The following is a 13187-nucleotide window of genomic DNA, read 5'->3' on the forward strand; positions in this document are numbered from 1 at the left end:
TACAGGACACGAAGGAATTTAGGCCCCAATTGTTTCTGGTTCTCCCCAACATTAAATAAATTTAAAACAGAAATAGACAGTTTCCTAGAAGTAAAGGGAATTAGGGGTTACGGGGAGCGGGCAGGAAATTGGACATGAATTTAGATTTGAGGTTAGGATCAGATCAGCCATGATCTTATTGAATGGCGGAGCAGGCTCGAGGGGCCGATTGGCCTACTCCTGCTCCTATTTCTTATGTTCTTATGTCTCTGCCTGTCTGGGAGGTTGTTATAGTAAAAATCATTGCATATTTCGCAACTGAGAAGATTGGAAATATTAATCCCACAAGGTTCACAGACTATATCGATGCCCCAGGGCCGCAGCTTTCACAGGTTCATTAGAGCCTGGGTTCCAGGTGGAAACATATTTAATCTCCCAGCAACGCCCTGCACTGCAGTGAAAACAAAATTCACTACACCCAAAAAGAAAACATTTCTATCAGTGCAAGAGTCACGAGTCAATGAGAGGCTGAATTGTGTCAAGAGGTGAGGAATGGAAGCTGGGACATAAGAATCGCTGGGGGGGCCGGCATTTATTGCCCATCCCTAATTGCCCTTGAGAAGGTGGTGGTGAGCCGCCTTCTTGAACCGCTGCAGTCCGTGTGGTGAAGGTTCTCCCACAGTGCTGTTAGGAAGGGAGTTCCAGGATTTTGACCCAGCGACGATGAAGGAACGGCGATATATTTCCAAGTCGGGATGGTGTGTGACTTGGAGGGGAACATGCAGGTGGTGTTGTTCCCATGTGCCTGCTGCCCTTGTCCTTCTAGGTGGTAGAGGTCGCGGGTTTGGGAGGTGCTGTCGAAGAAGCCTTGGCGAGTTGCTGCAGTGCATCCTGCGGATGGTACACACTGCAGCCACTGTGCGCCGGTGGTGAAGGGAGTGAATGTTTAGGGTGGTGGATGGGGTGCCAATCAAGCGGGCTGCTTTGTCCTGGATGATGTCGAGCTTCTTGAGTGTTGTTGGAGCTGCACTCATCCAGGCAAGTGGAGAGTATTCCATCACACTCCTGTTTGTGCCTTGTAGATGGTGGAAAGGCTTTGGGGAGTCAGGAGGTGAGTCACTCGTCGCAGAATACCCAGCCTCTGACCTGCTCTTATAGCCACAGTATTCTTTGGCTGGTCCAGTTAAGTTTCTGGTCAATGGTGACCCCCAGGATGTTGATGGTGGGGGATTCGGCGATGGTAGTGCCATTGAATGTCAAGGGGAGGTGGTTAGACTCTCTCTTGTTGGAGATGGTCATTGCCTGGCACTTGTCTGGCACGAATGTTACTTGCCAATTATGAGCCCAAGCCTGGATGTTGTCCAGGTCTTGCTGCATGTGGGCTCGGACTGCTTCATTATCTGAGGGGTTGCGAATGGAACTGAACACTGTGCAATCATCAGCGAACATCCCCATTTCTGACCTTATGATGAAGCGAAGGTCATTGATGAAGCAGCTGAAGATGGTTGGACATAAGAACATAAGAAATAGGAGCAGGAGTAGGCCAATCGGCCCCTCGAGCCTGCTCCGCCATTCAATAAGATCATGGCTGATCTGATCCTTACCTCAAATCTAAATTCATGTCCAATTTCCTGCCCGCTCCCCGTAACCCCTAATTCCCTTTACTTCTAGGAAACTGTCTATTTCTGTTTTAAATTTATTTAATGATGTAGCTTCCACAGCTTCCTGGGGCAGCAAATTCCACAGACCCACTACCCTCTGAGTGAAGAAGTTTCTCCTCATCTCAGTTTTGAAAGAGCAGCCCCTTATTCTAAGATTATGCCCCCTAGTTCTAGTTTCACCCATCCTTGGGAACATCCTTACCGCATCCACCCGATCAAGCCCCTTCACAATCTTATATGTTTCAATAAGATCGCCTCTCATTCTTCTGAACTCCAATGAGTAGAGTCCCAATCTACTCAACCTCTCCTCATATGTCCACCCCCTCATCCCCGGGATTAACCGAGTGAACCTTCTTTGTACTGCCTCGAGAGCAAGTATGTCTTTTCTTAAGTATGGACACCAAAACTGTATGCAGTATTCCAGCTGCGGTCTCACCAATACCTTATATAACTGCAGCAATACCTCCCTGTTTTTATATTCTGTCCCCCTAGCAATAAAAGCCAACATTCCATTGGCCTTCTTGATCACCTGCTGCACCTGCATACTAACTTTTTGATTTTCTTGCACTTGGACCCCCAGATCCCTTTGTACTGCAGTACTTTCCAGTTTCTCGCCATTAAGATAATAACTTGCTCTCTGATTTTTCCTGCCAAAGTGCATAACCTCACATTTTCCAATATTGTATTGCATCTGCCAAATCTCCACCCACTCACCCAGCCTGTCTATATCCCCTTGTAGGTTTTTTATGTCCTCCTCACTCTCTACCTTCCCTCCCATCTTTGTATCATCTGCAAACTTTGATATGTTACACTCGGTCCCCTCCTCCAAATTGTTAATATAGATTGTAAAGAGTTGGGGACCCAGCACCGACCCCTGCGGAACACCACTGGCTACTGGTTGCCAGTCCGAGAATGAACCATTTATCCCAACTCTCTGCTTCCTGTTAGATAACCAATCCTCCACCCATGCCAGAATATTACCCCCAATCCAGTGATTCTTTATCTTGAGCAATAATCTTTTATGTGGCACCTTGTCGAATGCCTTCTGGAAGTCTAAATACACTACGTCCACTGGTTCCCCTTTATCCACCCTGTACGTTATGTCCTCAAAGAACTCAAGCAAATTTGTCAGACATGACTTCCCCTTCATGACCTAGGACACTGCCCTGAGGAACTCCTGCAGCAATGTCCTGGGGCTGAGATGATTGGCCTCCAACAACCACTACCATCTTCCTTTGTGCTCGGTATGACTCCAGCCACTGGAGAGTTTTCCCCCTGATTCCCATTGACTTCAATTTTACTAGGGCTCCTTGGTGCCACACTCGGTCAAATGCTGCCTTGATGTCAAGGGCAGTCACTCTCACCTCACCTCTGGAATTCAGCTCTTTTGTCCATGTTTGGACCAAGGCTGTAATGAGGTCTGGAGCCGAGTGGTCCTGGCGGAACCCAAACTGAGCATCGGTGAGCAGGTTATTGGTGAGTAAGTGCCGCTTGATAGCACTGTCAACGACACCTTCCATCACTTTGCTGATGATTGAGAGTAGACTGATGGGGCGGTAATTGGCCGGATTGGATTTGTCCTGCTTTTTGTGGACAGGACATACCTGGGCAATTTTCCACATTGTCGGGTAGATGCCAGTGTTGTAGCTGTACTGGAACAGCTTGGCTCGTTCCTGTACTGGAACAGTTTGGCTCGTTCCTGTACTGGGACAGCTTGGCTCGTTCCTGTACTGGAACAGTTTGGCTCGTTCCTGTACTGGGACAGTTTGGCTCGTTCCTGTACTGGAACAGTTTGGCTCGTTCCTGTACTGGGACAGCTTGGCTCATTCCTGTACTGGGACAGTTTGGCTATTTCCTGTACTGGGACAGTTTGGCTCGTTCCTGTACTGGGACAGTTTGGCTAGTTCTGGAGCACAAGTCTTCAGTCCTACAGCCAGGACAGTGTCAGGACCCGGAGCCCTTGCTGCGTCCAGTGCAGTGGACATCAGATGGAGTGAATCGAATTGGCTGACAGCTGGTATCTGTATTGGTGAGACCTCAGGAGGGGCCGAGAAGGATCACCCACTCACATTTCTGGCTGAAGATCATAGTATCATAGAATCTTAAACCACTGGAGGAGGCTATTCAGCCCATCGTGCCTGTGCCGGCTCTTTGAAAAAGTTATCCAATTCTTTCCCCATAGCCCTGTAAATTTTTTCCCTTCAAGTATTTATCCAATTCCCTTTTAAAAGTTACTATTGAATCTGCTTCCACCACCCTTTCAGGCAGCGCATTCCAGGTCATTACAACTCTCTGTGTAAAAAATGTTTCCTCATCTCCCCCTCTGGTTCTTTTGCCGATCACCTTAAATCCGTGTCCTCTGGTTACCGACCCTCCTGCCACTGGAAACAGTTTCTCCTTATTTACTCTCTCAAAACCCCTCATGATTTTGAACACCTCTATCAAATCTCCCCTTAACCTTCTCTGCTCTAAGGAGAACAATCCCAGCTTCTCCAGTCTCTCCACATAACTGAAGACCCTCATCCCTGGGACCATTCTAGTAAATCTCCTCTGCACCCTCTCCAAGGCCTTCACATCTTTCCTAAAGTGCGATGCCCAGAATTGGACACAATACTCCAGCTGAGGCCTAACCAGTGTTTTATAAAGGTTCAGCATCACTTCCTTGCTTTTGTACTCTGTGCCTCTATTAATAAAGCCCAGGATCCCATATGCTTTTTTAACAGCCTTCTCAACTTGTCCTGGCACCTTCAAAGATTTGTTTGCATACACCCCCAGGTCTCTCTGTTCCTGTACCTCCTTTAAAATTGTACCATTTAGTATATTTTGCCTCTCCTCATTCTTCCAACCAAAATGCATCACTTCACACTTCTCTCCGTTAAATTCCATCTGCCCATTTCACCAGTCTGTCTCTGTCCTCCTGAAGTCTGTTACTATCCTCCACATTGTTTACTACATTCCTGAGTTTTGTGTCATCTGTAAACTATACCCAAGTCTAGGTCATTGATATATATCAAAAAGAGCAGTGGTCCTAATACTGACCCCTGGGGAACACCACTGTAAACTTCCCTCCAGTCTGAAAAACAACCGTTCACCACTACTCTCTGCTTTCTCTCCCCTCGTCAATTTTGTATCCACACTGTCACTGTCCCTTTAATCCCATGGGCTTCAATTTTGTTAACAAGTCATTTTTGCCATCTCCATGTTTCCCACCATTAATGGTGGGAAACATGGAGATGGCAAAAATGCTGAACAAATATTTTGTTTCAGTCTTTACAGTAGAGGACACTAAGAATATCCCAACACTGGACAAACAGGGGACTCTCGGGGGGGAGGAGCTAAATACGATTAAAATCACTCAAGAGATGGTACTCAGTAAAATAATGGGACTCAAGGCGGATAAATCCCCTGGACCTGATGGCTTCCATCCTAGGGTCTTGAGGGAAGTGGCAGTAGGGATTGTGGATGCTTTGGTGATAGTTTTCCAAAATTCCCTGGACTCAGGAGAGGTCCCGGCAGATTGGAAAACTGCTAATGTAACACCGTTATTTAAAAAGGGTAGTAGGCAGAAGGCTGGAAATTATAGGCCAGTTAGCTTAACATCTGTGGTGGGTAAAATTTTGGAGTCTATTATTAAGGAGACAGTAACGGAACATTTAGATAAGCATAATTTAATAGGACAAAGTCAGCATGGCTTTATGAAGGGGAAGTCATGTCTGACAAATTTGCTTGAGTTCTTCGAGGATATAACGTATAGGGTGGATAAAGGGGAACCAGTGGACGTAGTGTATTTAGACTTCCAGAAGGCATTCGACAAGGTGCCACATAAAAGATTATTACTTAAGATAAAAAATCACGGGATTGGGGGTAATATTCTGGCATGGGTGGAGGATTGGTTATCGAACAGGAAGCAGAGAGTTGGGATAAATGGTGCATTTTCGGACTGGCAACCAGTAACCAGTGGTGTTCCACAGGGGTCGGTGCTGGGTCCCCAACTCTTTACAATCTATATTAATGATTTGGAGGAGGGGACCGAGTGCAACATATCAAAATTTGCAGATGATACAAAGATGGGAGGGAAAGTAGAGAGTGAGGAGGACATAAAAAACCTGCAAGGGGATATAGACAGGCTGGGTGAGTGGGCGGAGATTTGGCAGATGCAATATAATATTGGAAAATGTGAGGTTATGCACTTTGGCAGGAAAAATCGGAGAGCAAGTTATTTTCTTAATGGCGAGAGACTGGAAAGTACTGCAGTACAAAGGGATCTGGGGGTCCTAGTGCAAGAAAATCAAAAAGTTGGTATGCAGGTGCAGCAGGTGATCAAGAAAGCCAACGGAATGTTGGCTTTTATTGCTAGGGGGATAGAATATAAAAACAAGGAGGTATTGCTGCAGTTATATAAGGTATTGGTGAGACCGCACCTGGAATACTGCATACAGTTTTGGTCTCCATACTTAAGAAAAGACATACTTGCTCTCGAGGCAGTACAAAGAAGGTTCACTCGGTTAATCCCGGGGATGAGGGGGCGGACATATGAGGAGAGGTTGAGTAGATTGGGACTCTACTCATTGGAGTTCAGAAGAATGAGAGGCGATCTTATTGAAACATATAAGATTGTGAAGGGTCTTGATCGGGTGGATGCAGTAAGGATGTTCCCTAAGATGGGTGAAACTAGAACTAGGGGGCATAATCTTAGAATAAGGGGCTGCTCTTTCAAAACTGAGATGAGGAGAAACTTCTTCACTCAGAGGGTGGTAGGTCTGTGGAATTTGCTGCCCCAGGAAGCTGTGGAAGCTACATCATTAGATAAATTTAAAACAGAAATAGACAGTTTCCTAGAAGTAAAGGGAATTAGGGGTTATGGGGAGCGGGCAGGAAATTGGACATGAAGCTGAGTTCGGATCGGTCAATGCCCTGTGGGTGGCGGAGAGGGCCCAGGGGCTATGTGGCCGGGTCCTGCTCCGACTTCTTGTGTTCTTTAGATTTGTGGTTGGGATCAGATCAGCCATGATCTTATTGAATGGCGGAGCAGGCTCGAGGGGCCGATTGGCCTACTCCTGCTCCAATTTCTTATGTTCTTATGTGATACTTTATCAAATGCCTTTTGAAAGTCCATATACACAACATCAACCGCACTCCCCTCATCAACCCTCTCCGTTACTTCATCAAAGAACTCAATCAAGTTAGTCAAACACAATTTTCCTTTAACAAATCCGTGCTGACTTTCATTTATTAGCCCAGACTTTTCCAAGTGCCAATTAATTTTGCCCCTGATTATTGTCTCTAAAAGTTTCCCCATCACCGACGTTAGACTGACTGGCCTGTAATTACCGGGTTTATCTCTCTCCCCTTTTTTTGAACAGGGGTGTAATATTTACAATCCTCCAGCCCCTCATTTTCTTTTTTAGGTCTTCTCTGTGATTTCTGTGTTCAGCCTGGTTCTCGACTGTATAATGAACCTTACATTCATCATAATCCTTCTTTTTCTGTTTCATTTTAATCTCTATATCTTTAGTCATCCAGGGAGCTCTAGGTTTGGATGCCCTTCCTTTCCCCCTCTTAGGGATGTGTCTACTCTGTACCCAAACCATCTCCTCCTTGAAGGCCTCCCATTGTTCAATTACTGTTTTGCCGGCCAATTTTTGATTCCAATCCACCTGGGCAAGATCCCTTTATAAACTCGCTGAAATTAGCCCGCCTCCAGTCCAGTATTTTTATGATTAATTATTCCTTGTCCTTTTCCATAACTATTCTAAACCTAATATATTACGATCACTGTTCTCCAAATGCTCCCCCACTGAAACATGCTCCACCTGCCCCACTTCATTCCCCAGAACTCGATCCAGCACTGCTTCCTTCCTGGTTGGGCTGGAAACACACTGTTCCAGAAAGTTCTCTTCTACACATTTCAGGAATTGCTTGCCCTCTCTGCCCTTTACACTGTTACTATCCTAGTCTATATTGGGATAATTGAAGTCTCCCATTATCAATACTCTATAGTTGCATCTTGCATCTTTCTGTAATTTGCTTGCAAATTTGCTCCTCTATCTCCTTCCCACTATTTGGTGGCCTATAGAATACACCCAGTAGTGTTATGGCACCTCAATTGTTCCTTAATTTTACCAAATAGATTCTGTCTTTGAGCCTCAACTACATCCTCCCTCTCCAGTGCTGTAATGGTTTCTTTGATCAATTCAGCAAAGGAAGACAAAGAGTCTGATTAAGAGGGGAAAAATAGAGTATGAGAATAAACTAGCAGGGAACATAAAAACTGACTGTAAAAGCTTCTATAAATATGTCAAGAGAAAAAGATTAGTGAAGACAAATGTAGGTCCCTTACAGTCAGAAATGGGGAAATTATAATGGGGAACAAAGAAATGGCAGAACAATTAAACACATACTTTGGTTCTGTCTTCACAAAGGAGGACACAAATAACCTGCCAGAAATGTTAGGGAACCAAGGGTCTAGTGAGAGGGAGGAACTGAAGGAAACCAATATTAGTAAAAAAAGAAAGTGCTAGGGAAATTAATGGGGCTAAAGGCTGACAAATCCCCAGGGCCTGATAATCTACATCCCAGAGTACTAAAGGAAGTGGCCCTGGAAATAGTGGATGCATTGGTGATCATCTTCCAAAATTCTATAGACTCTGGAACAGTTCCTACAGATAGGAGGGTGGCAAATGTAACCCCACTATTTAAAAAAGGAGGGAGAGAAAAAACGGAATTACAGGCCAGTTAGCCGAACATCAGTAGTGGGGAAAATGCTAGAATCTATTGTAAAAGATGTGATAACAGAACACTTGGAAGGCATTAACGGGATTGGACAAAGTCAGCATGGGTTTATGAAAGGGAAATCATGCTTAACAAATCTACTGGAGTTTTTTGAGGATGTAACTAGTAGAATAGATAGGGGAGAACCAGTGGATGTGGTGTATTTGGATTTTCAGAAGGCTTTTGATAAGGTCCCACACAAGAGGTTAGTGTGCAAAATTAAAGCACATGGGATTGAGGGGAATATACTGGCATGGATTGAGAATTGGTTGACAGACAGGAAACAGGGAGTAGGAATAAACGGGTCTTTTTCCGGGTGGCAGGCAGTGACTAGTGGGGTACCACAGGGATCAGTGCTTGGGCTCCAGCTATTCACAATATATATCAATGATTTGGATGAGGGAACGGAATGTAACATTTCCAAGTCTGCAGATGACACAAAGCTGGGGTGGAATGTGAGCTGTGAGGAGGATGCAAAGAGGCTCCAATGTGATTTAGACAAGTTGGGTGAGTGGGCAAGAACATGGCAGATGCAGTATAACGTGGATAAATGTGAGGTTATCCACTTTGGTTGTAAAAACAGAAAGGCAGATTATTATCTGAATGGTGATAGATTGGGAAAAGGGGAGGTGCAACGAGACCTGGGTGTCCTTGTACACCAGTCGCTGAAAGCGAGCATTCAGGTGCAGCAAGCAGTTAGGAAGGCGAATGGTATGTTGGCCTTCATTGCAAGAGGATTTGAGTACAGGAGCAGGGATGTCTTACTGCAGTTATACAGGGCCTTGGTGAGACCACATCTGGAGTATTGTGTGCAGTTTTGGTCTCCTTATCTGAGGAAGGATGTCCTTGCCATGGAGGGAGTGCAATGAAGGTTTACCAGACTGATTCCTGGGATGGCAGGATTGATGTATGAGGAGAGATTGGGTCGACTAGGCCTATATTCACTAGAGTTTAGAAGAATGAGAGGTGATCTCATTGAAACATATGAAATTCTAACAGGACTAGACAGACTAGATGCAGGGAGGATGTTCCCGATGGCAGGGGAGTCCAGAACCAGGGGTCACAGTCTCAGGATACGGGGAATGCCATTTAGAACCGAGATGATGAGAAATTTCTTCACTCAGAGGGTGGTGAACCTGTGGAATTCTCTACCACAGAAGGCAGTGGAGGCCAAGTCATTAGATGTATTCAAGAAGGAGAGAGATATATTTCTTAATGCTAAATTTAAATCTGAGATAGATAGCTTTTTGGCAACCAAAGGTATTAAGGGATATGGGCCAAAGGCAGGTATATGGAGTTAGATCACAGATCAGCCATGATCTTATCAAATGGCAGAGCAGGCATGAGGGGTTGAATGGCCTACTCCTGTTCCTATGTTCCTATATTCCTAAATGATTTTTCTGACTGATTCAGACTCACCGCTCACTCCATCTTATGGCCTCTCTCAGGTCCCCCGCGCGCGCTCTCTCTCTCTCTCTGGTCCCACTTTCTCTCTCTCTCTATCCTGGTCCCTCTCTCTCTCTCAGGTCCCGCTCGCGCGCTCTCTCTCTCTCAGGTCTCTCTGGTCCCACTTTCTCTCTTTCTCTCTCTCTCTCACTGCTTTATAGTTGCAAACGCTTCAGCCTTGTCTTTTGCACTCACATGTTGGACTCCGCCATCATTGAGGATGGGAATGTTTACAGAGCCTCCTCCTCCCATTAGTTGTTTAATTGTCCACCACCATTCACGACTGGATGTGGCAGGACTGCAGAGCTTTGATCTGATCCGTTGGTTGTGGAATCGCTTAGCTCTGTCTATAGCATGTTGCTTCCGCTGTTTAGCATGCATGTAGTCCTGAGTTGTAGCTTCACCAGGTTGGCACCTCATTTTTAGGTACGCCTGGTGCTGCTCCTGGCATGCTCTTCTACACTCCTCATTGAACCAGGGTTGATCCCCTGGCTTGTTGGTAATGGTAGAGTGAGGAATATGCCGGGCCATGAGGTTACAGATTGTGCTGGAATACAATTCTGCTGCTGCTGATGGCCCACAGCGCCTCATGGATGCCCAGTTTTGAGCTGCGTAATCTGTTCTGAATTTATCCCATTTAGCACGGTGGTAGTGCCACACAACACGTTGGATGGTGTCCTCAGTGCGAAGACGGGACTTCATCTCCACAAGGACTGTGCGGTGGTCACTCCTACCAATACTGTCATGGACAGATGCATCTGCGACAGGTAGATTGGTGAGGACGAGGTCAAGTAAGTTTTTCCCTCGTGTTGGTTCGCTCACCACCTGCCGCAGGCCCAGTCTGCAGCTATGTCCTTCAGGACTCGGCCAGCTCGGTCAGTAGTGGTGCTACCGAGCCACTCTTGGTGATGGACATTGAAGTCCCCCACCCAGAGTACATTCTGTGCCCTTGCTACCCTCAGTGCTTCCTCCAAGTGGTGCTCAACATGGAGAAGGACTGATTCATCAGCTGAGGGAGGACGGTAGGTGGTAATCAGCAGGAGGTTTCCTTGCCCATGTTTGACCTGATGCCATGAGATTTCATGGGGTCCAGAGTCAATGTTGAGGACTCCCAGGGCCACTCCCTCCTGACTGTATATCACTGTACCGCCACCTCTGGGACAGGACATACCCAGGGATGGTGATGGAAGAGTCTGGGATGTTGGCTGAAAGGTATGATTCTGTGAGTATGGCTATGTCAGGCTGTTGCTTGACTAGTCTGTGGGACAGCTCTCCCAATTTTGGCACAAGTCCCCAGATGTTAGTGAGGAGGACCTTGCAGGGTCGACTGGGCTGAATTTGCCTTTGTCGTGTCTGAATTTAATGCCTAGCGTCATAGCTGAGTGATCCGTCCAGTTTTATTCTTCTTGGCGGTTTGATACAACGGAGTGGCAGTTAAGAGTTAACGTGTTGGTGTGGGACTGGAGTCTCATAGAGGCCTGACCAGGCAAGATGGCAGGTTTCCTTCCATTAAGGACATTTTTACGACAGACTGCTTCACGCTCACTCAAACAAAAACAGAAAATGCTGGAGAAGCTCAGCAAGTGAGGCAGCGTCTGTGGAGAGAGAAACAGAGTTAACGTCTCAGTTCGAAGACAGACGCTGCCTCACTCGCTGAACTTTTCCAACGTTTTCTGTTCTTATTTCCAATTTCCAGCATCCGTAGTATTTTGCTTTTGATTCATGCTCACTCTCACTGGTACCAGCTTTTTATTTCCAGATTTTATTTATTTAATTAACTGAATTCAAATTCTCAGACAGGATTGGTGGGATTTTAACTCACCTTGTCTGGATTATTAACCCAGTAACCGCAGCGTTACAGCCCCCAAGCCTCTCCTGATAAAAGGGGAGGGGGCACTGGATGGGGGGAGGGGTCTCCCCCCTCAACATGTCTCCAGGAGCCTGAGGACCAAAATATAAGGATCTGATTCCAACCCCAGCCCAGCTCTCCAAAGGTGTAACTCGCACAGCACTGACTGCAGGAGCAGCCCGCCTCCCCTCACCCTCCTCCGCCTCCCTCACCCTCACTCCTTCATCCTCACTCCTTCACCCGCCTCCCCGCACCCTCCCTCCCCACACCCTCCCCCGCCTCCCTCACCCTCACTCCTTCACCCGCCTCCCCGCACCCTCCCTCCCCACACCCTCCCCCCGCCCTCCCTCACCCTCACATCCTTCACCCGCCTCCCCGCACCCTCCTCCCCACACCCTCCCCCCGCCTCCCTCACCCTCACTCCTTCACCCGCCTCCCCTCCCCACACCCTCACTCCTTCACCTTCACCCGCCTCCCCTCATCCTCCCTCCCCACACCTCCCCCGCCTCCCTCCTTCACCCGCCTCCCCTCACCCTCCATCCTTCACCCTCACCCCGCCTCCCCTCACCCTCACCCCTTCACCCCGCCTCCCTCACCGCCCTCCCCACACCCTCCCCCGCCTCCCTCACCCTCACTCCTTCACCCGCCTCCCCTCACCCGCCTCCCTCCCCCGCCTCCTCACCCTCACTCCTTCACCCGCCTCCCCTCACCCCGCCTCCCTCACCCCGCCTCCCTCACCCTCCCTCCATCACCCTCCCCCCTCCGAAACCCTCCCCTCCTCACTTCCGTCCCTGCTACCGGGGTAAGAGAGCCGCACTCCCGCAGGTGACTGCTCTCCTCCTGCACCTTGAACCCGGCCCCCCCAGGATCCCCCCCGGGCCCCGGCCCCCCCGCCCCCCCTCCGGCCCCCCCCCACGATCCCCCCCCCGGCCCACCCAGGACCCCCCCCACCCCCCCACGATCCCCCCCCCGGCCCCCCGGCCCCCCCCAGGATCCCCCCCCCCCCCCCCCCAGGATCCCCCCCCCCCCCAGGATCCCCCCCCCCGTTCCTCTGTCAAACTCCCATCGAACCGACACCTTAAACCTGAGCTCATGAAACACAAACAGGCGGGAGCGGATCCCCGACCCCCGGATCCCCGATCGACCCCCGGATCCCGGCCCCACTCACCACGCAGCTGCGGCCCAGGAGGCTGAAGAGCCGCTGGTTATCGGCGGACGGCAGCAGGTGGGACGGCGCGTTGGTGTCCCGGGGTCGGCTCCGGGCCCCGGCCGCTCTCCGAGTCGGATCCGATGTCATTGTTGAGCGGGTCCGGCGGCACTGGGACCCGGGAGACACCCGCTCATCACCCGGGCCCGGGCCCGCCCCCAGCGGGGAGAGGGGCGGGGCAGGGGGCGGGGCCCGGGGGAGGGGCGGGGCCCGGGGAGGGGCGGGGCCGACACTCCCGGAGCCCCGCCCCCCGCGCCTTTCATACGGCGCTTTC

General features: G+C 48.9%; 1 protein-coding gene across 1 annotated transcript in view; it reads right to left on the reverse strand.

The window, feature by feature from the left end:
* Nucleotides 1–13084, reverse strand: part of LOC137334346 (actin nucleation-promoting factor WASL-like) — a 75310-nt gene extending 62226 nt beyond the window's left edge. The window contains exon 1 of the mRNA XM_067999054.1: nt 12875–13084. Within this exon, the coding sequence (XP_067855155.1) occupies nt 12875–13003 (129 nt within the window). The 5' untranslated portion in view covers nt 13004–13084. The remainder of the gene's footprint in view (nt 1–12874) is intronic.
* Between the last annotated feature and the right edge of the window lie 103 nt (nt 13085–13187).

Source organism: Heptranchias perlo, chromosome 17, assembly GCF_035084215.1.
Source record: "Heptranchias perlo isolate sHepPer1 chromosome 17, sHepPer1.hap1, whole genome shotgun sequence".
NCBI classification, from domain to species: domain Eukaryota; kingdom Metazoa; phylum Chordata; class Chondrichthyes; order Hexanchiformes; family Hexanchidae; genus Heptranchias; species Heptranchias perlo.